At 51.1% G+C, this 24,860-nt stretch overlaps 4 protein-coding genes across 6 annotated transcripts; 2 read left to right on the top strand and 2 right to left on the bottom strand.

The window, feature by feature from the left end:
- Positions 1-7: 7 nt before the first annotated feature.
- Rgp1 (RAB6A GEF compex partner 1) lies at positions 8-8,760 on the bottom strand. 2 transcript variants are annotated; one of them, NM_172866.3, is made up of 9 exons: positions 8,492-8,760; positions 7,986-8,120; positions 7,472-7,608; positions 7,116-7,199; positions 6,869-7,018; positions 6,485-6,631; positions 6,180-6,307; positions 5,819-6,008; positions 8-4,635 (listed from the first exon to the last, which is right to left on the bottom strand). In NM_172866.3, the coding sequence occupies exons 2-9, from the start codon at positions 8,099-8,101 to the stop codon at positions 4,412-4,414; spliced, it is 1,176 nt and encodes a 391-aa protein (NP_766454.1). In that variant the 5' UTR covers positions 8,102-8,120; positions 8,492-8,760; the 3' UTR covers positions 8-4,411. The 2 variants fall into 2 exon arrangements, with proteins under 2 accessions (NP_766454.1, XP_006537972.1); XM_006537909.4 differs by having other exon boundaries at positions 8,488-8,576.
- On the top strand, positions 3,001-4,279 carry Msmp (microseminoprotein, prostate associated). The gene is made up of 3 exons (NM_001099314.1): positions 3,001-3,356; positions 3,574-3,682; positions 4,002-4,279. Exons 1-3 carry the CDS (start codon positions 3,227-3,229, stop codon positions 4,180-4,182), a joined length of 420 nt encoding a protein of 139 aa, NP_001092784.1. The 5' UTR covers positions 3,001-3,226; the 3' UTR covers positions 4,183-4,279.
- Positions 8,609-20,567, top strand: Gba2 (glucosidase beta 2). 2 transcript variants are annotated; one of them, XM_006537832.4, is made up of 17 exons: positions 8,609-9,479; positions 13,376-13,467; positions 13,629-13,744; positions 16,088-16,306; positions 16,589-16,823; positions 17,047-17,149; positions 17,305-17,458; positions 17,540-17,665; positions 17,834-18,006; positions 18,210-18,314; positions 18,502-18,609; positions 18,689-18,840; positions 18,951-19,057; positions 19,157-19,299; positions 19,380-19,495; positions 19,579-19,770; positions 20,028-20,553. In XM_006537832.4, exons 4-17 carry the CDS (start codon positions 16,110-16,112, stop codon positions 20,304-20,306), a joined length of 2,190 nt encoding a protein of 729 aa, XP_006537895.1. In that variant the 5' UTR covers positions 8,609-9,479; positions 13,376-13,467; positions 13,629-13,744; positions 16,088-16,109; the 3' UTR covers positions 20,307-20,553. The 2 variants fall into 2 exon arrangements, with proteins under 2 accessions (XP_006537895.1, NP_766280.2); NM_172692.3 differs by having other exon boundaries at positions 8,631-9,479; positions 16,584-16,823; positions 20,028-20,567.
- On the bottom strand, positions 20,434-24,837 carry Creb3 (cAMP responsive element binding protein 3). Its single transcript, NM_013497.4, has 9 exons — positions 24,536-24,837; positions 24,289-24,445; positions 24,144-24,214; positions 23,937-24,026; positions 22,128-22,234; positions 21,960-22,028; positions 21,291-21,375; positions 21,117-21,201; positions 20,434-21,026 (listed from the first exon to the last, which is right to left on the bottom strand). Exons 1-9 carry the CDS (start codon positions 24,680-24,682, stop codon positions 20,698-20,700), a joined length of 1,140 nt encoding a protein of 379 aa, NP_038525.2. The 5' UTR covers positions 24,683-24,837; the 3' UTR covers positions 20,434-20,697.
- Positions 24,838-24,860: the final 23 nt, after the last annotated feature.

Below are 24,860 nucleotides of genomic sequence, written 5' to 3'. Positions count from 1 at the left end.
CTTAACATTGATTTTCAATCTTTATTCAAGATTTTAAGATTCAGTAAGAGCAAATTGTTTTTAAAATAGGGTCTCACTCTGTAGCCCAAGCTGGTCACCACACTAGGGGAACCCTCCTGTTTCTCAGTGTTGGGATGGTTATATGGAAACAGCCCTATCAGCCTTCCTTTGGGGACCTGAGAGTGGGGTACTGGATGGCAGGCTGGGTTCCATAGAAGACACAGGGAACCTTCTTCTTACACCATCCACTATCTTTATGGTCACAGGCCAACGTGGTTCCAGTTTACCTGAGAATTCCAAACAACTACTCCAGTACAGAAAGCCTCTTTAGAGCCAGGAGCTACTGCCACGATCCAAATACTTTAACCCTTGATGCTCCCTGGAGCCCCTTCCTTTCCATAGGCCATGGACAGCCCTAGCTGGCCTAGCACACCTTATGACTTGCATGGATGGTGCCTTAGCAGCTTGGGCCTCACCTCCTCCTGCCTTTGCTTTCTGGGATGCTCCATTCTAGGAAGACTCAGTAGGGCCTTTCCTCTGCCCTTCCCCTCGAGTTTCCCAGCTCCAACCTGCCTCGCTGTGTCTGTTCAGCCACAAGCTATGAATTTAGGGGCTTTGCTGGGCAGAAAGCAGCCCCTTCCAGGACTCCTTTGGGTTTGTTCAGGACCTTCCCCTCCCCAGGCTCCAGTCCCCCATCTCCCTGAGCCATCATCTCCAAACGCTCTGTCCCATTTGGGTAAAGCAAGGGTTGGGGTGACTCAGTCCCGGAATAAGCTCACTTCCTCCCCTGCGCACCTGCCTGCGCTGCTGGAACACAGCCTGGCCCAGCTCCGGCGGATGTTTTCCTTGTCCCTGCATAGGTGGCCTGTGCCAACCCTGACCCTGAACCTGTCCTGCCCCTTGCCCCAAAGGCTACCCCCCTGGGACTCAGTGGGCTGGGCTCTAACCACTGATGCCCCTGCACACATCACTGCCCAGGCCACCAGCCAGGTCCCCACTGCCCTATAACCTCAGAAAGGAATTCTGCTCAGCCTTTGCCTCCTTCCAGAAGTCGCCACAGCCACAGGCCTTCACCTGCGCTTCAGGAGACTGGTTCTCACTTCGCAGTTTGGTGTGGCTCAGTAATGTCCGCCCAGTCTCATTTCCAGCACCTCCTCTACCTCCGGGACCTCTAGCCTCACTTGCATTGTCTCTAGCTACTGCAGAAAACGCTCTATGCTCAGCCTTCAGGTTGATCCCCCAAAGGTAGTGGTAAGAGCTGACTACTAAGCAGACTTCTAAGCTTGATCCTGTCTGACCCCTTCCGCAGCCAAGACAGCAAGGAGTGAAGGTCAAGCTCTCCCCTCCTCGCCCCTACAGAGCCTACCTGGGGGCCCCTGCTAAGTTCTCCTTTGCTTTTATCTAGATATCCATCTGAAAAGAAATCCTGTTTTCTCCCACTCAGTTTTGGAGGGGGGTGTTTGGGGTGAGACCTGGGACACTGAAATAATAAGTCAACACTGTCACTGAACTACATCCCCGGCCAAGGCAAAAGGTATCTGAAGGCAGCTAAGGAGTTGGAGGTGTACTGACAGTAGCTGCTGAAGGAAGAGGTGACAGGCGGGAGGTGTGTGTGTGCGTGCACACCAGGTGTGAGCTGTGTCTGTCCGTGGTATGTGACGGGGAGCAAAGCGAGGGATGAAGGGGACTGCAAGCCTGAGCGCAAACCACAACAAATGTCCTAGGAGCAGGAAGGGAAGCACTGGACCTCGGGGCCTCCGCAAGGGCAGGAGAACAAAAGAAGTCCAGTTTGACCAGGGTCACAAAGGCGCCTTGAAGTCCACATGAGGGGATGAAGGAAAAGTCAGAATCCAAGTAAGAGAAAGCAGAGTCCTAACGCTAGCGGGGGTGGGGGGGGTGGGGGTGGGGGGTGGGGGGTGGGAAGATAAAGCATGATCCCGATCCCGCTTCCCAAGGTATGGAAGTGGGAAAAGCAGCTTGATCAACATCACCCTTCAACCTAGATGCTCCCAGGACAGCACAGGTCTTAGGAGGCAGCAGGGATACCTTGGAGCATACATGTGAAAGACAGAAGTTGGTCTGGAGAGTCCACAGCAGAAGCCTTCAGCTGGGCACGGCTACTTGCTGTTGTCCAGAGAGGACATCATTTCTGTCTTTGTGCTTTAGCCTCAAGCAGTGGCGATTTTCTGAGGGCCATGGGCCAAAGGTGGCGCTAAGAACAGCCCATGAGCTGTCGCCCATGAGCTGGCATTTCTACTCTCAATAGACAGACAAGGAGCAGGGTGGCAGGTGAAGTGACCTGTGCAAGGTCAGCCAGCCAGTGAGCAGTCACCATGTGAACCCCAGCACTCCTCCAGAGTCAGCAGAAATGCAGACCTTGGAAGGCTTTGCCCCATCATGAGGAAAGAGGGGGCATCTCTGTGAAAGTGGGGTGACTTCTGTTGGGTATTTGGAGATGCTTCTCCTTAAGGGGGGACAGGGCAGAAGCATGGCCAGGAACAGGACAAGCTTGCATCTGCTGTCCACTTGGGGTGAGATGCGAAGTTTATCTTTGGGGTGCTTTTGGATGAACCCCTCACCTCACAATGCTGAGGGCTGCCATCTTTCCGATGTCTCAGGGACACCCTGCCCTGGCATCTGAAGGAAACACAGTCTCCATTCCAGATGCCGGCCTGCTCTCCTGGAGACTTTGGCAGTTGCACCCTTGTGCAGCGCCTTGGTTTGGCTGGGGCACAGGATTAGCCATCCCCAGGAAATGCCTCCCTCCGGTCCAGGCAGGGATCCCAGCACACACACCCCTGCTGGTGGTGGAGGGAGGGTTGATGGAATGCTTCCTCTCTGCAGGTCAAGGAGATCTGGGGACCACCTGGGGCCTTCAACCCTCCCCCTCCTGGCTGTGGAAGTGCCCAGTCCAGCGCCCCTTCCACGGCCACCTCCCTCCTCCTGGCTGTGTGGGGGCAGGAATCCGCTCTCACAGCTTGTTAAAAGCTGGACCTCTTGTTTTCATGCCCTCACCTCAGGAAACAGAGTTCCAGCCTGTCCAGCTCTCCTCAGCAGGGGGCCAGGGTCCTCACTTTATAAACATTCCCAGCCATGGTATGAGACGGGAGCCCAAGGAGAGAGAAACTCAGGAGTCAAGGAGCAAGGCAAGAAGAGCAAGGGGGTAAGAAGACCAGAGGAGTCTGAGCCGAAGCCAGGAAGGGTCTGAGAGCGCTGAGCAGCAGGAATGGCCCTAAGGATGCTCTGGGCTGGCCAAGCCAAGGGGATCCTCGGAGGCTGGAGGACCATCTGCTTGGTGGTGTCTCTGTTCCTACAGCACCCGGGAGTTAGCAGCAAGTGTTACTTCCAAGCTCAAGGTAAGATGGACTGATGCTTAAGGGAAAGATGAGGGCAGGGATGAAGGTGTAGAGATGCCCAACCCTGTGTTAGAACAGCCATTCCTTCAACCTGTGAATGGGAAGGCTATATGGAGGGGTAGTATGCATGGATCCTCTCCCACCCCAGACCAGGAGAGGCTGCTGCCAATGCTTCCAATTCTCATCTGCTAACACAGTGATTCTCATCCTCCCCTAGCTCCCTGCCACTACGAGGGTAAATACTTCACTCTGGGTGAATCTTGGCTCCGCAAGGACTGTTTCCATTGTACCTGTCTGCATCCTGTTGGTGTGGGCTGCTGTGACACGTGAGTAGCCAGGAGTGGTCAGAGGGAATGCCTCTGGTGTGCCTAAGGGATGGCCAGGGAGTCCCTAGATTTCTGTGAGGCACGAGTAAACAGAAGGGCCTCCCGAGACTGCAGATGTGAAGGCACCAAGAGAGGGGAAGTCGAGGTAGATCTGCAGGAAGTATTCCTGCTGGGAACAATAAAAAGTCCTTGTGTGGGAGTAAGAGAGCTTAGGTGGGGCGATGGGACACCAAGAGGGCGTGGGAGGATGGCTGAGTGGGAAGCGCAGGCCCTAAAGGAGGCTTTTTACTGTCCTGACTCCCAACCTTTGGTTCTCCAGGGCTCAGCATCCTATTGACTTCCCTGCTGAGTGTGAAGTGCTACAGGAGGCAGGAACCTGTCAATTTTCCCTGGTGCAGAAAGCTGACCCTCGGCTGCCCTGCAAAGGGGGAGGGCCCGACTTAGAATGGGGCTCGGCTAACACCCCTGCTCCTGGGGCTTCTGCCCCCCACTCCAGCTAAAGGCTTGCCCATCTGCTGATTGCTCACTGCTGCTGCCACTTTCAGGGAAACCACTAGCAGCTGCCAACTTCCTCCAAAGAAATAAATTAATGCTACAGCTGAAAGCCCGTTTCTCACTGCCTGTGCTACGGGGGCCCAGGTGGGGAAAGCGGGCCCCCACTGGAGTCCAGGGGTTGAGCTCTCAGTTTCTTGGAAAAACTAGTTGCCATGGTGGGCATGTGAGCCAGTTTCAGATAGTTATACTGCTGGTGCTAGGGCCTGGGGCAGCATATGAGACCAGGGTGGGGCTTGTAGGAAGCACTTTGATGGGGAGGTCCCAGCTGAAGGTGTCTACAGGCACCTGTTCAGGCCCTGTCCAGGTCGCAGGCTCAGGCTGCTCCAATGGCGGCAGAAGTACCAATCCTGGTTCTCGGGATGTTACAAATTCAAAATGTAATCGCCACTTCAAGGACACTAAAAGAAAGAGACAAGAGGTAGATGCTCTAAAACTGTCCATCTCAACCTGTGGGTCATGACCCCCGGGAGTCAAATGACATCGGAAAACACAGATACTTACATTATGATTCATGACAGTAGCAAAGTTACAGTTATGAAGTATAAACAAAAATAATTTTGTGGTTGAGGGTCAGCACAATATGAGGAACTGTATTAAATAAAGGGTCATAGCATTAGGAAGGTTGAGAACCACTGCACTACAAGCAAGAAAAGGCCAGGTTTGGCGGCACACACCTATCCCAGGACTAGGTGAAGGCAGGACCACAAGTTCAAGGTCAGTTTGATGCCAGCTGGGGGGGCTACATATCAAATATATCCCTACTATCAAAAACCAGACAAAGGACAAACAGCTGCAAGGCAGTAAAAGCCAGTGACAGAGTGGTTAGCAAACTACAAAACACAAACCTCAGAGTCACCATGGTGACTCAGCGGGTTAAAGGGACTTGCCACCAAGCCAGGTGACCTGAGTCAGGAACCCTGTGGTAGAAAGAACCAACTCCAGAAAGCTGTTCTCCGACCTAAACACACATGGCGATGCAGGCGCCCTGACTCACATGAAATAAAGTAATTATATGCATTGAAAATTCTCTGACCGGCACTCGGGAAAAGGAGGCAGAGCAGGTAGATCTCTGTGAGTTTGAATCCAGCCTGGTTCACATAGGAACTCCAGGCCAGGCAGAGCTACACACACAGTGAGAGATCCTGTCTTAAAAACAAGCAACAAAATAATTTTTAGAAAAACAGAAACAGATTGTGTCCATAAAGAAGAGAAGGCACAGGTCAGAGAGCTTTGATCAAATACTGTTTTTAAGAAACCCGGTGTTAATGTGTTAACCAGAGATGCTATTAAGGATACCAATTTAACTACCTAGTAACCTGGGATTGGGATAGCCGAGACTTTGTAGCCTGAAGTGAGTGTGCTGAGGAAGCTAGAGATCAGTGCATCCCAGGGGTAGGAACAGTATTTAGGGGTCAGTACACCTAAGAAACAGAAGTGGAGTGGAGAGGTGAGAAAACGCAGAGGGCTGGGCTAGATGTGGGTATGTCTGGGGGTGCTTGAGGGGTCACGGCCCACTCCACCCTACCCAAGACCAGCATTCCCTACCCCCACTCCCTTCTCCAGTAGTGCTCCGGTTCTCACCAATGGCAGTGCAGAAGCCAGGGGTAGAGCAAAGAGGGATGGGGAGAGAGAAGCTGGTTCTGGTTGTATGTAGGCAGGACTCCTGGTGCCGGGCATGAGTCACATGGGACACTGAAGGGGCAACTCCGGTCCCGCGGCGTCGCTGGTATTCGGGCTGTACCCGTTCTTCAGTCTGCAAGCTTACTGAAAACTGGGAGCAACAAGAGAAATGTACACTCGCGGGCATTTGGAGATGTGGACTGTAGGTTAGAGGCAGCCCTGATCCTCACTTTCCATTTCTACAAAGCACCCCTCTTGACAAAGGCCCCCTTGTCACCCTTGCCCATCGGGTGGAGCACAATGAAAGCTGCTCTTTCCTCACCTGCAGACAAGCTACGGTTCCTTCCCCTAAATTTAAGGTTCCCACCACGTCTTCGCCAAGTCTGTACACAGATTTGAAGATACCGAACGTCCCGACTTTCCCTCGGCCATCGCTGATATTGTACAGATCTGAGGAGAATGAGATACCAAAAGTCTACAGTTTATACTGGGGAATACGAAGGACTGAGTCCCAGAGGCCAAAAGGAGGCTTTTCTTTGTAATGGGGGCAAAATATTAGTGGACCCCTGAAGAGATGTGGTCAGCCTCTCAGACAGGAGTACAGGGCAATTCTGAAAGGATTCTTACGGAGGCTGCGGCAGGATGTGGCAGCCATGAGACGCTCCCCAGCTAGCTCAGCCAGCCATGAGTCCTTCTTCCCACTGTCATCCTCCTCTAAGAATGGACTGGATGGCGCCACAGCCTCATCCTGGGGGAAGTGGACATCTTGAAGACCTGGCATGAAAAAGCAGAGACAGTGCTGGGAGGAGTGAGATGTGAACAGACAACTAACTGGTTTTAGACTCCAACCTGAGAAGGCTGAAGGGGAGCTACATCTGAGCTCTACATCCTAGCTTCCTCTCCATCCCTCGTCCTCAGCATGGTCCCTAAAACCAGGAGTCTCCGAAGGTCCTCCCACATATGCTTAGTAAGCCTCTACCCCCACCGCATCCCTTCAGGAACCTAACTTACCAGTCAGCACGAGAACTCTCAGAGGAACCCGGAGTAAGGTGATGGGTGAGTTCACGCGCTGGCAGCCAATGGTCAATTTGTAGACATATTTGACTGACTGACCCCGAAAGGAAGGCGGGCCCTCCGTGGGCAGCACTTCACTGTAGGAATCTGGTTGGGAAACAGTAGACAGGGCAGCTAGAAGCAGCCAGAGTCCTCCCTCCAGGAGACTTAGAAAGCAATCTGGGGTTGGGAGACAATCACTCACATGATTTGGACTCTCCAGGGTCTAGCCTCAGGTCACAAAACAGAATTTTGGGTGGAGTAGAAAGGATACACTGGCCCCTCTCACCTATGAAAAGTCAAAAAGACTTCAATGGACTCCATTGTCCATTGCCAACCAGGGTCACACAGCAAGTGGAGGCAGGGGAAGCCGCCAATTCTTTCTGTTGTAATAAGGTAAGTCTTATAGTCCCAAATCAAGCTACCTTCCCTTCCACCACTGATGTGTTGGTGACCATGTCATACAAGAACAACTTAACTTTACCCTGGGGTGACAATAACTTCCCCTCCCTCCATGACAAACACACACTCTCTCTCTCTCTCTCTCTCTCTCTCTCTAACCTCGGTGTGGCAGAAAGACAGTCTGGCTGTCAGGCTGGACGTCCGGCTGACTAGAGTCAGGGGGTGGCAGTGCTACTCGACTCTCGCTGGCATGGAACTGGCAGTGGATCTGGGCACTGGCCCAGGCCAGAGCCTCACTGTGGAAAAGGGAAACGAAGGTATGGGAACCTAGTTCTTGACTTCACCAATACTTTCTCTAGAAAACTGTCTGACCAAGATCACCAAGGTTAGATGACTATCTTAGTGACCAGGGAATCCAGAACCCCTGAAATAAAACCATTACACAACAACATCAAGTACATTGAACTCAAAAAGGAGTGATACCGGGAGGAGGAGCAAAGGAGAGTAAGGGGTCCTGCCATCCACATATTTGTTTAAAAGCCCTTCATTACAATGAGCAAGAAGGTGGTGATTGATGCTAGTGTAGTTACTGAACAACCAAAGCTCTAATTAGAACGAGCGATACCAGGCTTCCTCCCGGAAGGGCCACCACCTCCAATACCAGCATCCCCACCTGGATGCAGAAGTGGCGGTCGGGGGAAGGGGATTAGTGACAGTCACCACACATTCCAGAGCCTCCCCCGCCAGAAACACAGGACCTCTGCTCAGCTCAGCTACCACTTCGATCATGGCAGCTCCGGAACCAAATCTAGAAGGAAACAGAGTGCCAGAAGTCAGTACGGGGAAATGAAGGAAGGAGTGTTTAAGACCTAGGCTTAAGTCTAGACCTGAGTCCGAGGGGGGCAAGAAGTGGGTTGTTTTTTTTTTTTTTTTCAAGTTTCAGTGAGGGTGGGAAGCACTGGGGTTTAAGGAGCTGGTGGGGTGGCGGAAACTGACTCCGAACTGCCTGCGGGAGGGCGTCGCTTTAGCTCCAGACCTCCTTGCGCCCAGGGTTAGGCCCCTTGCGCCGCCTCCCAGGCCTGCCTCTGTCCCCGCTTCCCTCGAGGCTCCACGTCCTAGCCCAGGACATCGCCGCGCGTCTCCAAACTCAGATTCTTACGCATGGAGGTCCTCACCTACCCGCCCCTGCGAGACCGGCTCGGAGCTCGGTGGCATCCGCGGAGTCTGTCGCGCGGCAGAGGCGGGACTTCCTTTGTCACATTTCAGGGTTGAGGCGCCCCTTCCGGTCCGACTTGCGGGGTGCTTCCGGCCGGAAAGGGATCCGGTGGTCCCGGGTCTGCGGGTCACCTTCCCAGCGGTGGCACCTGAGCGTGGGCGCGGGGGATCCTGGCTGCAGGGACCCGGTACCCAGCCCTGGAGCCGCTGGAGCCGCAGCCCGGGGCGGGGCCGAAGGTCGCCGGGAGCTCCTGGGCGGGTCCCAGAGGCGGTGCTTTGCGGGCAGGTACCGCGGCACCGCCCCCGTCCGTGGAGCTGGTCGGCCCTCGGCCGGGCGTGCTAATCACCGCGGCCCAATGACAACAAGGCCCAACCCTTCCCGCCTAGGATCTAGAGACGCGACCCAGGGAGAGGCCGTGGCGACTTTGTTGCTGTAGCCGCTGCTGCAGCAGCAGGAGCTCTCTGACTTTACCCAGATACCAACGTCCCACGGCTTTCCCCAGCATCGGGCCCTCCCGGACTGCACCTAACTGCAACTGGCATCAGCGTTTTGAAACGTCAGAAACCTGTCAGAGGGAACCGAGGCCACCGGGGTCGTGAGGACCCAGGATCCAGTGAACATGGTAACCTGCGTCCCGGCCTCAGAGCAGGTCGGCTGTGCCGAAAGAGATTCCCAAGTTTATTGTGAAGATACTGGCGGCACTGAGGCTGTGCGGGTTACAGACTGCGGGAGCCCCGAGGATAGTGGACCCCAGGATGAACCAAGCTACTGCAATTCAGAGGACTCTGGGCAGCTGATGGCCTCCTACGAGGGTAAAGCTAGGGGCTACCAGGTGCCTCCTTTTGGCTGGCGGATCTGCTTGGCTCACGAGTTTGCAGAGAAGAGGAGACCTTTTCAAGCTAACAACATCTCTCTCAGTAATTTGGTAAAGCACCTCGGTATGGGCTTGAGGTGAGTGGATTCCGTTGCCTAGAACGCCGTGGTTCCTATGATCCCATTCAGGCTCCCTGCCTAGGTTGGAAAGGTGGGCAAGCTGCTGGGCTCCTAGTTCTATTCCAGCCAGGTATACCATATCCCCTGCATTCTTTAGCCCTGCAGTTTTTGAGGGTGGAACTGAAGAACATTTTGTTTTTCCTTCATCCCTCTTTTCCTAGCATCTTGTCTTCTCGGAGCATTTAGTCCTGAAGTCAGTCTTTCCTATTTAACTGCTGGTCCCCCTTCCCCCCACCCCCACCCCCACCATGCACTTCCTCTTTCCCAGGCGTCCCTTTGAGATTAGCTATAATTTGTAACACGGTAGGAGAACGCCAGTCTCTGCTGTGCTTGATACAGTGTTTTATTTTTTGGAAGAGGAGGTTCTTTAGGCTGCATTACCCTGGCAGCTGACACCTTCTGTGTACCTTATTTAAGCGCATGCTTCTTCAGTCCCAGAATTCTTATGTCTCTATCCTCAAGCTCTGATTCCTGGAATAGTTGATCTTGGCTGTTGTCAACCCTAAAGAGAGGGTGAGAAGTTCACTCTGTTCTGTGACAGATGGCTTCCATACCAAAAATAAAAGCGAAGTTGGGATTGGGCAGAGTCCTAGAGTGCCACCTACTTGGGAGGCTGAGACAGGAGGATAATTTGAGCCTAAGAGTTCAGGGCATACTTGAACATCACAGTGAAAGCATCCTCCGGTAACAAGTGGGGAGAGCTAGGGATGAAGCCCGGAAGTAGAGAGCATGCCTTCTACCACGGAGATGCCTCCCCAGACCTCTTCAGATGACTTTAGCCAGCAGTGCTTTGCTGGTCTTCCAGCGTTTCCTCATATCCCAGAGGTTACAAACACTGCAGGGCAGGTTCTACAGAAGCTTCTGGATTCCCCACTGAGTTCAAGGACTAGTGATGAAGGAGCATTCCGATGAACAGGAACAGGCAGACAGACAGACAGAGAGCATCATTCTGAGTCACTTCACATATAAACACAGCACTGGGGAGGGAAGCATAAAAGTCACCAAACTCAGCCCCCAAAGCTTCTAAAGTAAGGGTCCCTTCTCTGCCGCGGTCGGTGCCGTGGAGCTGTGGTGGGGAGGCCACTTACCTAAGCCTAGCCCTAGGCAGTGAAGAGGGCCTGGCACTGCCTGGACATTTGGCTCCTGCGGGTGGCCCATCTCAGAGAGTCGTCCCTCCAAGTAAGTTAGGAAGCTAGTGGTCAAAGCAGACAAAAGTAACTTCAGGAAGAGTTTGTTTGAAGGTACGACCCGTCTGTCTGTCATGGCAGAGAAGTGATGGTGGCAGTCACACGGTATCGCAGCCAGGAGCAGAGAGCAATGAAGGCTAGAACTCGACCCTCTTTCTCCTTTCTATCATGACTCCAGGACCCCAACCCATGGAATGTAGTCACCCACAGTTAAGGCGCATCTTCCCATTTCCATTAACCTAAAGTATTCATTCCTCACAGGCACGTCCATAGGCTTCTCTCTTTGGTGGTTCTAGATCTGGCCAAGTTGTCAGTAGGAATTAACAATCATGGGCTGGAAAGATGGCTTAGTGGTTAAGAGCACTGACTGCTCTTCCAGAGGTCCTGAGTTCAAATCTCAGCAACCACATGGTGGCTCACAACCATCTGTAATGAGATCTGATGTCCTCTTCTGGTGTGTCTGGAGATAGCGACTATGTTACATTAAATAAATAGAACTTAAAAAGAGAGAGAGAGAGAACAATCATATTGTTCCAGCCAAATTCTAACCCCAAATCCTTTGTGTCAAAATGGGATCCACCGTACTGAGATAGGCACATGTGGTTAGGATAAGGTCAAGAACAGGTATGCATTCATCCTGGCCTCTTAGCCTGCTAAGTAGGAGCTGAGTTACAGAGGCTTCAAGCTCTTGCTCAGCCCCTTAGACCTTGTCCACACAGAGCTTTGGGAATGGGCTAAGGTCCTACACGGAGGAGAGAGCAGAGGGGGTGATTCAGAACGGTCGTTTTTAAGCTGGAATTGATACTATTGAAAAAAACTGAATATCTCAGGAATGACCAGCAACCAAACTAAAGGAGGGAACCCTTCAGAGTTCAACTGAGGGGTAGCCTCATAGGGGTGCTGGCAGGATAGTTATTAGACTTTCAACTTAGAGTTCAATTTTGATTGTTCTTCCTTTTGCCAGAGTCAGCTCACTTAATAAATGTTTACTACCAGAGCGGCCTTTGTTCTGCCCATTTTTGTATCTTGTAATTCGTCTCTGATCCTTGCTGGCTTCCCATTGCTGTCCTATTTCCTGTAAACTGGCAGAGGGCCTTCAGCCTTGCTCCCACCCCATCCTTAGTCTCCCATGCCTTTTGCCCCACCCCAGGACATGCCAGTCCTATTCTTTTTAGTGTATTTCCCTTCTCAACTCCGGATCCACTCTGTCTTCCATTGCTCTTTCTATGTCTACTGTTTGTACATCCATTCATATGTAAATTCACCATCAAGTATTATGGGATGCAGGCCCTGTACTTAGAGCTGTGGGGAACATCCACCTAGTCTTGGTCATTGTTCCTTAACCCAAGGAACTTAAAAATTTGTCATGCTCATGTGAGGAACACACTGGCATAACAAGGCAGTATCTAATTAGGAGCTAAGACACTGTGTAGCAATAGTCATACCTGGCACAGATATTCCACTTTATGGCTTTCTTATCTGTTAGGTTATTTGATCTTTCCATGATTATATGAGGTAGCTAGGGCAGAAGTTATCCCTATTCCGCACAGGAGGAAACAAAAGCTTGGCTGACATAACTAATTACTTGTTTAGACTGAATGTTGAGCATGAAATGATTGGTTAAGGAGAAGAGTGGAAGTGGGAAAGACGGGTGGGCGGGACTCGCTTAGTGACCCATCCTGAATGAGAGTGGGTAAGGAATAAGATTAGTAGGCAGGCTGAGGCAGATGTCCTAGCCGTGAGAATACAGACATCTACTCCTATGTGACCGACAGCCCTGATCATTTTCCCGTTGGCTACAGAGCAAGGCAAGAACAGGGAAACACTGAGACTTGTTAGAAAGCTTTACTATTGTGAGTATTCTGACTTTGTTTTGTTGAGAAAGGTTCTCACTTTGACGCCCCGGTTGTCTCGGAACTCATTACATAGCCCAGGCTAGCCTCAACCCCAAGTGTTGGTTTGACAGATATGAGCCATCATGACCAAGTTAATTTACTGGGTATTTTGGAAGAACAAAATCTGGAAACTGAAAATTAAATGCTAAAGTGGGGATGAAGCTTAAGAGGAAAAGGTCCCGAATATGTGCACATCAGTTATCTTCAGCTAAGGTGGCTTCCTTTCTACCTGACATATTTTCCAATTTTTCACCTTCCATAAATGAAATCGTTTTTAAAAGAGGGAGTCTTTTTGGCAGCCTCTGCTTGGATGTGTGGAGGAGGGTGTAGCTAGCCCGGGAAGGCAACTGACCTTAACACAGACAAAAGCTCCTGAGGTTTGAGCTAAAGCGGTGGTAGTGGAGTTAGAAGAATCGCTTCTCTCTCAGAATAGAGAAATAAGGGCAGCCTACACTGGTACCTGGGCAGCTGGGAAGATAAGGGACCTTGAACTGGAGCAGTCAGAGGAAGATGGCTTGGGAGATACTAGTGATGGGTCGGCCCTAGGGTGTTGTCTTAGACAGTCTCACCATATAGCCCATGCTGGCCTCAAACTTGTAATGCCTCTGCCTCAGCTTTCAGAATGCTAAGATTTTAGGAATGTTCATGGAATCCAGCATCCTTGGGACACTGAGTTGGAGATCACACAGAGGTGACAAAGGAAAGGACGGTGAGTGTAGCTTACAAGAAACAAGCCACTCACCTTACACTCACACAGACACTTGCTCCTCAGGTACTTGAAGTGGTGGTACCGAAAGACCCACGTGGAAAAGAAGACCCCTTTCATCGACATGCTCAATTCTCTACCCCTGAGACAGATCTATGGTGAGTCTCAGCTCAGCTGCCCTTTTCAAAGAGGGTCCAACTTCTGTGCTTCAGGCAAAAAGGCTCCTAGTTTATGCATGGCTCCATTCCCTAAGTTTTTAAAGATGTGGGCTTGCTTTCTTCTTCCAGTTCTACACCAGCCATCCTGACTTTCTTTCTAGGTTGTCCCCTGGGTGGCATTGGAGGAGGCACTATCACCCGGGGCTGGAGAGGCCAGTTCTGTCGTTGGCAGCTCAACCCTGGAATGTACCAGCACCAGACAGTCATTGCAGACCAAGTAAGGAAGGGGGTTGGGCAGGCAGAGGAGTGACTCTTGGCTAGCATAGGATGTGGCAGTTAGGCATCCACATGGTCCAGTTCAGTAAATGCTTTCAGAATGCGTGTGCCCCGCTCAGTACTAGGATGGACAGTTGGTTAAAGATGAACACAGAACCCATGTTCCTTGAAAGAATAAAGAAACAGCCTGATAAATCTCATGTACTAATCTTCTGAGCACTAGCTCAGTCAGTACCCACCAAAGACTAGAAATTTCTGGATCATTTAAACTGGCTAAAAGAACATTTCATCCTGCATGGAGTGGTACATCCTTATAATCCTAATTTTTGGGAGGCAGATGCAAAAGAATCAGGAGTTCAAGGCTAGCCTGGGCTACTTAAGACAAAACAAAATGGTGGGCAGTAAGATGGCTCAACAGGTAAAGCCACACAGGTTTGACAACCTGCATTCCATCCCTGGACCTGCAGGGCGAGAGGAAGAGAACCAGGCCCTACAAACTGTCTTTGAAGCTTCATGCATAACTTTACTGTTCACGGTGGCTTCTGCATGCTGTGGGATCGGTGTAAAGATCAGAAGACAGCCTGTAGGAAGGAGTGGGCTCTCACCTTCTACCATGTGGGCTTGGGAGATTAAACTCAGGTTGTGAGGCTTGGTGACAAGTGCCTTCACTGGCTTCAGCCATCTTGGCTGGCCCTCAATTTTTTTTTTTTAAAGAATATTCGAAAAGACTGAAAGAGAAAAAGTGAAACCTAAAAAGCCATGGTGGGAAAAGGCGCACAGTGCTAAGTCTCCTTCCCTAGATTAGTAACGCTTTAGCCTAGGTTAGCGCCCTTGCCGCAGACCTCTGATGGTCTTCCCAGGACCCCCTTTAACTCTTCTCTCTAGCCTTCCTCGCTCATATCTGGGCCTTAATTGTCAGTGTATGCCCTGCCCTTCACCAAGGCTCTCAAATGACCTCCCCTTCTGAGTTAGCAAGTCCCCCTTTCCCGAGCTTCCAGCTTACCTCCAAAGGTGAGATAACTGGCAGATCTCAAACTCACCAATGACAGTATCCTTCTCAATTCAAGTTTACTGGCTGTGCTCAATATCCAGTCTCTACCCTAGGCCCATGTCTCATCTCTTCCGCATTGCAAGCCAAGTTTAGAAACATGGGTCTGAAGTAACTATTGCCTGTGTACTGTGTTAATACACTGTGGAAGGCTTTGGGGATATTTATATTTTTAAAAATCCTACAAAGTATCATTATCATCATTTTACAGATGAGGAGACAGGATCCAGGGGGCATTAGTAACCTGCTCAAAGCAGCATGGTAGCCAGTGCTCTCTATGACAATTGTTGGTGGTCCTAACCATTGGTACTTTACCAGCAACATGGAAAATTACTTTATGGCTACGCCCACATCTGTAATCTCCAGGACTGAGGCAGAAGGATCGCCAGTTCAAGGCCAGCCTGAGCTACAAAGCAAGATCCTATCTCAAAAGAAATAGAAGGGAAAGGAAACTTTATATCAATAACAACACGGAGCGTAGTTTGGAGTAACGGAGGAGATTAAGCCCTCAGCATTTCTCCTCCCCGGAGCCTAAGGTTATACTGGAGAAGTAAGACTTGGGGACAATGGAGACTGCCACCATGAGGTGGGCCCACAGTAGACTGAAGCAGCAGACCATACTACAGAGACTTTGCACACATGCCCACTCTATGAGGTCCACTTCAGTAATCTAGAAATGACCCCTGCCCTCAGAGTGAGCAGTGGGAAAATTGGAGACACAGGAGAGCAAATGAAAACACTACAACAATAATTTACCAAATCCTGAAGAGGAATAGGATGTAACAGAAAGGTCCCTGTGGGAGAGGAGGAGGAAGAGGAAGTACCTGACCTAGGCCCTGAAGGATGAAGGGATCTGGCTGGATGGAGATGGGCAGACTCGTGACGAGGAAGTGAGGGGTGCTCACAGACTGGAGAGAGTCTTGTATTTGTGTGACCAGGCTAGAGTTTAGCATTCAGCCTGAATGCTATAGGAGTCACTAAAACACGCTAGGCAGGGGTTGGCACATACTGATTTGTTACATCATTTTCTGCTACCAAGCTAAGAGGCAGAGATAGCATAAGCCTGATTAATTAAGGCACTGAGATCAGGCATGAAGGGAGGAGGTCTAGGAGCTGGCTGCACGAGGAGGAAGTAGGTCAGGTGCTGGCTCACTGAGCTGGAAGGCAGGCCTGGAGACAACCTAAGGCTGGTGGTGGTGACAGTGACAGGGCTGCAAAGGAGTACTTTGCGGCCGGGGACCAAGTGTGTGTTGCCTGTGGGTTACTTATTCCAGCCTGTCTGCTCTCTTGATCAAGTTTATAGTATGCTTGCGTCGAGATGGGCGGACTGTGTACCAGCAAGTTCTGTCCTTGGAGCTTCCAAATGTCCTGCGCAGCTGGAACTGGGGCCTGTGTGGTTACTTTGCTTTCTACCACGCCCTCTATCCCCGAGCCTGGACGGTCTATCAGCTTCCTGGCCAGAATGTCACCCTCACCTGTCGCCAGGTCACACCTATCTTGCCTCATGACTACCAGGTGAGGATTCCTCCTGTTTGCTTCATTCCATGCCCTCCCCCAGATCCACTGCTGCTAGAAATTGTGTAACCTATGAAAGGGAGAGGCTGGAGCTGTGAACATCACACTGCTTCCGAGACTAAGTCGTCCTAGCTGTCTAGACCTCCTGGGAGGCCGGTTTCCTGGGAACATGGAGATGCACAGAAGACAGAAGGGAATGTAGTGGGGACAATTTGAGGAGGTACTCTCTGGCCACTCCTAAGGATACACTGAGACTGAGTCCCATCTCCCATCCCAGGACAGCAGTCTCCCTGTAGGAGTCTTTGTGTGGGATGTAGAAAACGAAGGAGATGAGACTCTGGACGTTTCCATCACGTTCTCCATGCGGAATGGACTAGGAGGCGAAGATGATGCGGCCGGGAGTTTGTGGAATGAGCCCTTCCGCCTGGAACAGGGCGGGACGACTGTTCAGGGGCTCCTCTTGCATCATCCAACCCCTCCGAACCCCTACACCATGGCTGTGGCTGCACGATGCACGGTGAGGGACAAGTCTGCTCTGTACCTCTCCTCGGGAGCCCCTGCCCTCATGACCTGACCCGAACCTACTTTACCTCTAACGGTCTTCCATTTCGTGAACTCCCATCCTCATCACAGCCCTCAGCCTCTAGAACTTGGAGGTGACAGTGTTTAAGGAGCCGAAGAGCTAGTCAGAATCCAGTGTGCTTGGACTTGCCTTTACAGAGTCTCTGGCTTCTTAACAGGCAGATACCACGGTAACCCACACCACAGCCTTTGACCCCAATGGCACTGGACAGCAGGTGTGGCAGGACCTACTTCAGGATGGACAGCTGGACTCCCCTGCTGGTGATGGGGGGTTTGACTGTTGGGAAGAAAGGCTCTGTCCTGTCTTAGGACCAGGGGTGGAAGACCTGATAATGAATGGGCCTTGTCTTCAAATTAGAAGTCCCTGGCTTTGGGGTTCAAGGGGGTGCCTGTGCTGATTCCTCTGTGCTCCTTAGGCCAAAGCACCCCAACACAGAAAGGAGAGGGTATCGCTGGGGCTGTATGCGTCTCTAGCAAGCTGTTACCTCGAAGCCGGTGCTGCTTGGAGTTCTCACTGGCTTGGGATATGCCTAAGATCATGTTTGGAGCTAAAAGCCAAGTCCACTACAGGTAAATGCAGGGATCCAAAGACCCTGTGGCAGGGGCGTCTAGCCTAGAGCATCTGTTCTTATGCCTTTCTTTCCATCCCAGGCGGTATACACGGTTCTTTGGTTCAGATGGTGATGTGGCGCCTGCCCTGAGCCACTATGCACTGTGCCACTATGCAGACTGGGAGGACAGAATCTCAGCCTGGCAGAACCCAGTACTGGATGACAGGTGCCCTCTTGTCGTTTTTTCGCAGGCACTCACTCCAAATATGACTTGCTCTGCTTCCCTAGCAGTCTGTCGGGCTGCGCTGGGATTCACAGTGTCCCTACTTCACTCTAGAATCCCCTCTATCCTGGGAGGCTCATAAAGCTCTATCCCCTCCTCTTGGCTTCCCAGAACCTTGCCTGCCTGGTACAAATCTGCACTGTTCAATGAACTGTACTTCCTGGCCGATGGAGGCACAGTGTGGCTGGAAGTTCCCGCAGACTCCCTACCAGAGGGGCTGGGAGGGAGTATGCGTCAGCTTCGCTCTACTCTGCAGGACTATGGGCGATTTGGCTATCTTGAAGGTATGGCGTGCCAGTGGACTGGCATGGGTCAGAGCTAGGTGTGTCCTACATAATGCAGGATGACAGACGTTGCCTGTCCTGAGATACTGACAGGATAAGGGGTGAATTGGGAAAACGGAAAGATGAGTGGGCCTACTTCCAGCTTTGAAGAGCTACCGAGCAGAAGCCGGCATTCTGGCAACAGTGTCTCTCTCTTCCTCCAGGCCAGGAGTACCGCATGTACAACACATACGATGTCCACTTTTATGCGTCCTTTGCCCTCGTCATGCTGTGGCCCAAACTTGAGCTCAGTCTTCAGTATGATATGGGTAACGTCTCTGCTTTCCCTACTCCTGAGCTCTTATTGTCTCTCAGATAACATGTCCTCCCCTTCCTCCTGAGCATGCCCGCATCTGGCTCCTTAGTTCTCTGGGGTCACACACACAGCACTGGATCCCACCCCAAGCCTGCCCATTCCCTGCTTTCCCTCACGTACTTGTGTCTCCGCTCCCCCAGCTCTGGCAACTTTGAAGGAGGACCTGACCCGGCGACGGTACCTGATGAGTGGAGTGGTGGCACCTGTGAAAAGGAGGAACGTCATCCCTCATGACATTGGGGATCCGGGTGAGATTCCGTCTGTCAGTCTCTATACCTGCTATCCTGTCCACTGACACACTGAACCAGGTCCCCTCCCCTCCAACAGATGATGAGCCATGGCTCCGGGTCAACGCATATTTGATTCATGATACTGCTGACTGGAAGGACCTGAACCTGAAGTTTGTATTGCAAATTTATCGGGACTATTACCTGACGGGTGATCAAGGCTTCCTGGAGGACATGTGGCCTGTGTGTCTGGTAAGGAACGAGAACTGTGTCCAGTATACCAGGGATGTAGCTGGAGTCTTGGGAGAACCCAGACTTTCTTTCTTAGAACCTAGGTCTTCAGTGTCTTGATCCCTCTCTAGGCTGTGATGGAGTCCGAAATGAAGTTTGACAAGGACCAAGATGGACTCATTGAGAATGGAGGCTACGCAGACCAGACCTATGATGCATGGGTCACCACAGGCCCCAGGTTTGGGGGTAGGGATTTCCAGGTCTGAGGTGAAGACCCGGGCATGTGAGGATGCCGTGTAGAGCGGCCGGTCTCACTCCAGCCACTGTTCCCACCCAGTGCTTACTGCGGAGGGCTGTGGCTGGCGGCAGTGGCTGTAATGGTTCAGATGGCTGTTCTGTGTGGGGCCCAAGATGTCCAGGAGAGGTTTGCTTCCATTCTCTGCCGAGGCCGAGAAGCTTATGAGAGACTGCTGTGGAACGGTGAGTAAAAGCAACCTGGGGCAGCTTAAAACCCAACTACGGGATACAAGCAACTTGACTTTGCTCTTTCTCTATTCCAGGACGCTATTACAACTACGACAGCAGCTCCCATCCTCAGTCTCGGAGCATCATGTCTGACCAGTGTGCTGGGCAGTGGTTCCTGAGGGCCTGCGGCCTGGGAGAAGGAGACACTGAAGTGAGAGGCTGGAGAAGCCAGAAGTCTGGGTTTCCCTGGAGGTGGGAGGCAAGTCTGAGACTCCACCTTTGCTCTCCCTCCAGGTATTTCCTACCCTGCATGTGGTCCGTGCTCTCCAAACCATCTTTGAACTCAACGTCCAAGCCTTTGCAGGAGGAGCCATGGGGGCCGTGAACGGGATGCACCCTCATGGTGTCCCTGATAGATCCAGTGTGCAGTCTGATGAAGTCTGGGTGGGTGTGGTCTATGGGCTGGCAGCCACCATGATCCAAGAGGTAATGAATTCTCTTCCCAGCCCTTCACCATTTGTACTGAGGTCCAGAAAACTTCCTCAGCCACTAACTTTATTCCAAGAACACCCTACTGCCTGCCATCTTATCCGTCCACAGAGCGCCCTTCTCCCTAATAAGTGTTCCACCTCTTGCCTTTAAGTTCTTGCCTTTAGGGCGAACGGCCTCCTGTCTTCTCTGCTCAGCTAAGGTAATTGTGCCAAGAGTCAGTTATTATGTGTGACTTCTACGTCTCCCCACAGGGCCTGACTTGGGAAGGTTTCCGGACAGCTGAAGGCTGTTACCGCACTGTATGGGAACGCCTGGGCCTGGCTTTCCAGACCCCAGAGGCATACTGCCAGCAACAAGTGTTCCGCTCCCTGGCCTACATGCGGCCACTGAGCATCTGGGCCATGCAGCTGGCCCTGCAACAGCAGCAGCATAAAAAGAGCCGCAGGCCATCAGTCACACAAGGCACGGGACTAAGCACACAGCCTGAATGTGGACCAAAGAGATCGCTGGCAAACCTCAATTCAGAGTGATCCCTCTGAACTGTGGAGGCCCAGCCTCCACACTGGACCTCCTCCTTCCTCCCACAAGTCCTGCAGCCCTGAGCCAATAGGACAATCGCGCCCCTCTTCCTTCCCAGCTGTGCCAGTAAAAAGGGGCTGAGGAACCACTTATTTATTTCTTACCCTACCCAGTCCTTCCATGGATGAAGTATTCAAGGCCAGTAAATGTCTCCAAATCTATTCACGGGGCAACAGATACATATGGGTATAAATAAAATACTCAGAAAACTAGTTAGTGTGGTGTGTCTGAGTTCCTGGGCATCCTAACAGAGCACGTGAGCAAAGGCCAGCTTTCCCCTGCTCCTTTTTATTTGAATACAGACAGGAGTCCTCAGGCTGAGGACACCCCACATCCTCACACCTAACCTGAATACCTGCCCTGAAAGATGACCAAAGAAGGGCTGTGGTTAGGTTGCCATCCCTCGCTTTCTGAAAGGTTTGCCTGCAGGAGAAGGTTGGAGTCGGAGAAGAGCATCTCTGAAGAAAGATCCCAGAGTGGCCAGTGCAGGGGCTGCTCTGCCTGAGGCGCGTGGTACAGTACACAGGAAAAGTTGCTGGAGACCAAGAACATATGTTCTGAGCTGTCCAGTGACTGGTGTGTGCTGTCCATGGGTAGCTCTGACGATAGAGCAGATGGCTTCGGCTGATGATCGTCCTCGCTGGGGAGGGCACGAAGCTTGCGGTGCAACACTGAAGAGACAAAGACTGGTCAGGAGACCACACAGAAGAAGCCCTCTCTCTACCACAGACCACGCCCGAAGGTGTCCTTAAGCCTCTTACCAACATACTCCGCGGGCACACTTCCCCTTGCATCAGAGGAGTACATAGCGGGTACCAGGAGAAGACAGAAGGAGAACACGAGGACCTAGAACACAGGGAGAAGAAGGGGGTGAAGAGCTCTGGGTCACACACCCCATCTCTGCCAGGGAAAGGATCTCTTGTCACCCTCCTCACCAGAACACAAGTGCTGCCGCTGCTGGTTTTGTTGGCTATCTCAATCACCATGGCTTGAAGCTTCCTCAGTTGATCTAGAAGGGACCTAAGAGACGAGAGGAGACGGTAGTGCGCATGCTCTGGCCGAGCATGCAAGGCACGATGAAGGCCTCCTGTCTTAGCTACCCTCTCCACTCATGCTGTGGATCCAGTCTCAGCTTCCTTGCCTTTCCCCCTCACCCCAAGTGTCTTTGTGCACAAATGCCTGTGATTCCTTAGTGAGACAAAAAAAAAATCAAACTGCTCTGTCCTGACTTAAATACCTTCAAGAAAAACTCTCCAGTAGCTGCAGTACCTGATCAACTAAGCTTGTGCTTCCCCACCAAGCCCTGTGCTCTCTACCCAACCCCAGAGCTAGAGCCAGCCAAGCACAATGCAGCCTTCTCTCCTCCCAGTCCCATCCCCACAGCTGCAACTGCAATGACGCTGACGACCTGCAGTCTTTTCTTACTTCTCTATCTTGGTACTTAATTGCTCCTTAGCTACTTATAAGTTTATTCTCCATCACGCTTGAGACATGGCTAACTTCCGGATGTCTGCATTTTTGAGCTATCCAGTTGGAAGTCATGTGGAACAGTGGAAAGAGTGAGAAAGCATTAAAAAACCGATTGTCTTCAAATGGCCGCTTACAGATTCTGTTCCTCCAAACGCTGCACCTTGTTCTGCAGCTCCCGATTCTGAGCTGTGTATTTCAAGACCCTAGAGGACAACATGGATGTGAGGACACGTGGATTTCAAAATATTGTGTCTCCTCCCTTCAAGACCCTCCAGGCTTCCCCCGTGTCCATCCTTGCTTACCTGCTCTCCAGCCCCACGACATACACCTTCTTCTTCTTGCGGCTTTCTTGAGCTGCTCTCTTGTTACGAATCTTCCTCCGCACTCGTTTCAGAACTTGTTCCTCCACCTAAGAGAAGATGGGGGAAAGGTCACCCACAGTATGTTATTATATGCCTGTATGTTATACCTATATATACTACATAGGTATGTTGGAAGACAGCTAACCTTCTTCCCAATCAAATACTCTCCACAGCCTCTCTGTCAGTAGGCATTTACCTTCTGTGTGAACACCAAGGAGCAGATATTCAACACTAGAAAGCCAGACTTTTTATTATTTTTTATGTGTTTGGGTGTTTTGCCTGCATGTCTGTATAACGTATATGTATAATGGGTGTGCCTAGTGCCCACATAGGCTAGAAGAGGGTGTCAGATCTCCTCGGATTGTAAGCTGCCATGTGGGAGCTGGGACTTGAACTCATGCCCCATGGAAAAGCAGAAAGTACTCTAAACCACGGAATCATCTTTCCAGTCTCTAATTAATTTTAAAAATTCCACTTAAGCTAGGTGTGGTTGTACATGCCTGTAGTATCAGCACTTGGGAGGCAGAAGAAGGAAGTCAGGATTTCAAGACCATCCTTGGCTAGGGTAGTTTTTGAGGACAGACTGAGCTACATAAGACCATGTCTCAAAACTAACAACAACAACATCTACCCTTATCCTAAAGCAACATCAATCTTCTTATAATTTCCATTCATTTGATTTTCCTAGAGTCTCTAAAGTGATATAGAATATATCCTTATCTTAAGGTACTTTCAACTTTTTTTCTTTCAGAAACTAAAACTGAATAAAGTTAACTCTTACATTCTCTGATAATGCCTGTCAAACTTGGACACTAGCCAAGAGTGACATCATACACTTGTAATCTAGTCCGAGGGAGTTAGAAGCAGGAGAATCAGGAATTCAAAGGCATTCTTTCCCTACTACATAGTTTGAGGCCAGCCCAGCCTGGGTTTACAAGACCCTGCCTTAACAACAAGGGCCAGAGGGCGTGGCTCAGCAGTGAGCATTGATGAACATTCATGAGGTACTGTACTCCAATCCCAGTGGGTAGGGGAATTATGGCATGCTCTGGCCAGTGTAAAGGAAGACAAGACAGTTACTATCCTAGGGACAGAACCACTATTGATAATTTCCAAGTTCCGTTTCCTTTCCTCCCAATATATTGCTCATTCATCTTGTAATAGTGATAGAGGGATAGGGGATGGTTTCTCACATAGCCCAAGCTTGCCTGAACTCAACATGAAGCTAAGTCTGTCCGTTAATGCTGATCCACCTGCCCCAAATAAGTAAATATCTACATATCAGAAGTAAGACAATATTAAAAAGGCAAATGACATTAAAAAAATTTGCCACAAAAACTAGATGCAGTATTCTTGTAATCCCAGCACGTGGGAAGTGACTTTGAACTTGTGAAGACCTTCCTGCTCCTGCCTCCAGAGTGCTAGGGTTATAGAGGGGTGCACCATCATGTCCAGCTTTGACGATTGTTGATGTTGTTAGACTGAGTCAGCCTCTCAAGCATTTCTACCACTGAGTATGATTCGAGGTCCCAAGATAACAACGGAAGCTATCAAGGCCCTTCACTTTCAAGGCTCTGTACTAAAGTTACATTTAAAACATTATCTTTTGACGTGGGTGTGTGTTTGGAGATGAGAGAACTTGTAGGAGTTGGTTTGTCCTTTTGCAAGTGATTGATATGAAACAAACTGAGCTTGCCTACTTGGGTTACCAACCCCCTCCAGCCTTTGCTCTACCAACAGGAGCCTTACCTTAGTGAGAGGAAGGGTTGAGGGCAGAGTGAGCCCCTCCTTCTCCAAGAGCTTCTTCTCTTCCTCGGTCAGTATCAGCCTAGACATCTCCTAAGGATGGAGGAAATAGTGAAGAGAGCAGAGTTGCATGGAGCTCTCAGAGCAGTATGGGGGATCTTGGCTGCTGCAAAGTGAGGTAATCCTGAAAAAAAAAATCAAGTCCAGCACCTGTTCCGCTGCTCTTTCCTCCCCTGGCAGTGGAGTCACGTGGAACCCCTCCTTTTCGAAGCTCTCAGTATCTGCAAAAGGGAAAGTAGAACCAGCTAGCCCAGTGAGCTCTCTCCTCCCCCACAACTTATCATTTCACACTCACCTAGATCTATGGAGACGTGCTCCTGTGGAAGGGAGTAGTTGTGATCATGGAGAATGGAAGAGCTGGAAGAGCCGAGAACATCCCGCGATACTGAGGGACTGAGCAGAGAGCTCAGTAAATCCTCTACCTCCCAGTCGCTCAGTTCTTGCACGGAGTTCTATCAAATTCAAAGGCCTTGATTTATTTCCGTACCTTGGGTCTCGCGGACATCCCTAGCTTCCCCCACTGGGAACACCCACCCACCCACCTCGGAAGGTGACAGCTCTAAGTCCAGCGGAGCCTTCACGTCCGGCTCAGTCGCAGCCCACAAATCTCCGCTTTCCTCTAGCAGGAAGCCCAGCAGGTCCTGATCACCGGGATCCAAAGCTAGCAGATCCTGACCACCAGGATCCATTTGGGATATCTATGGATAGAAATCCCTCCGCGCAGATCCAACCTCCGAACCTCAGGCACGACCCCTCAGTCTGTCCAGTCGGCTCGACTTAACCTCCGTCACTCCGGGACAAGGGCCTAGCTGTCACTCTAAACCGCACCCGTCTCTCAGCTTCTGTATTCCTCAGCTTCCAACACAA

The sequence above is a fragment of the Mus musculus genome, chromosome 4 (assembly GCF_000001635.26).
Source record: "Mus musculus strain C57BL/6J chromosome 4, GRCm38.p6 C57BL/6J".
NCBI lineage: Eukaryota > Metazoa > Chordata > Mammalia > Rodentia > Muridae > Mus > Mus musculus.
This window is presented reverse-complemented; position numbering and strand designations above follow the sequence as displayed.

Bases quoted from the DNA above. Each gene is read 5' to 3' on its own strand.
- Gba2 (NM_172692.3), top strand. From the start codon at position 9,148: ATGGTAACCTGCGTCCCGGCCTCAGAGCAGGTCGGCTGTGCCGAAAGA. The intron at 18,007-18,209 runs GTATGGCGTGCC...CTCTTCCTCCAG, and splicing joins GCGATTTGGCTATCTTGAAG to GCCAGGAGTACCGCATGTAC. The intron at 18,315-18,501 runs GTAACGTCTCTG...CCGCTCCCCCAG, and splicing joins CAGTCTTCAGTATGATATGG to CTCTGGCAACTTTGAAGGAG.
- Msmp (NM_001099314.1), top strand. From the start codon at position 3,227: ATGGCCCTAAGGATGCTCTGGGCTGGCCAAGCCAAGGGGATCCTCGGA. The intron at 3,357-3,573 runs GTAAGATGGACT...ATCCTCCCCTAG, and splicing joins GTGTTACTTCCAAGCTCAAG to CTCCCTGCCACTACGAGGGT. The intron at 3,683-4,001 runs GTGAGTAGCCAG...TTGGTTCTCCAG, and splicing joins GGTGTGGGCTGCTGTGACAC to GGCTCAGCATCCTATTGACT.
- Rgp1 (NM_172866.3), bottom strand. From the start codon at position 8,101: ATGATCGAAGTGGTAGCTGAGCTGAGCAGAGGTCCTGTGTTTCTGGCG. The intron at 7,200-7,471 runs GTTAGAGAGAGA...GACTTTTCATAG, and splicing joins TGTCTTTCTGCCACACCGAG to GTGAGAGGGGCCAGTGTATC. The intron at 6,308-6,484 runs GTAAGAATCCTT...CATTCTCCTCAG, and splicing joins CACATCCTGCCGCAGCCTCC to ATCTGTACAATATCAGCGAT.
- Creb3 (NM_013497.4), bottom strand. From the start codon at position 24,682: ATGGATCCTGGTGGTCAGGATCTGCTAGCTTTGGATCCCGGTGATCAG. The intron at 24,027-24,143 runs GTGCTGGACTTG...CTCCATCCTTAG, and splicing joins AGGAAAGAGCAGCGGAACAG to GAGATGTCTAGGCTGATACT. The intron at 21,027-21,116 runs GTAAGAGGCTTA...TTGTCTCTTCAG, and splicing joins TGTGCCCGCGGAGTATGTTG to TGTTGCACCGCAAGCTTCGT.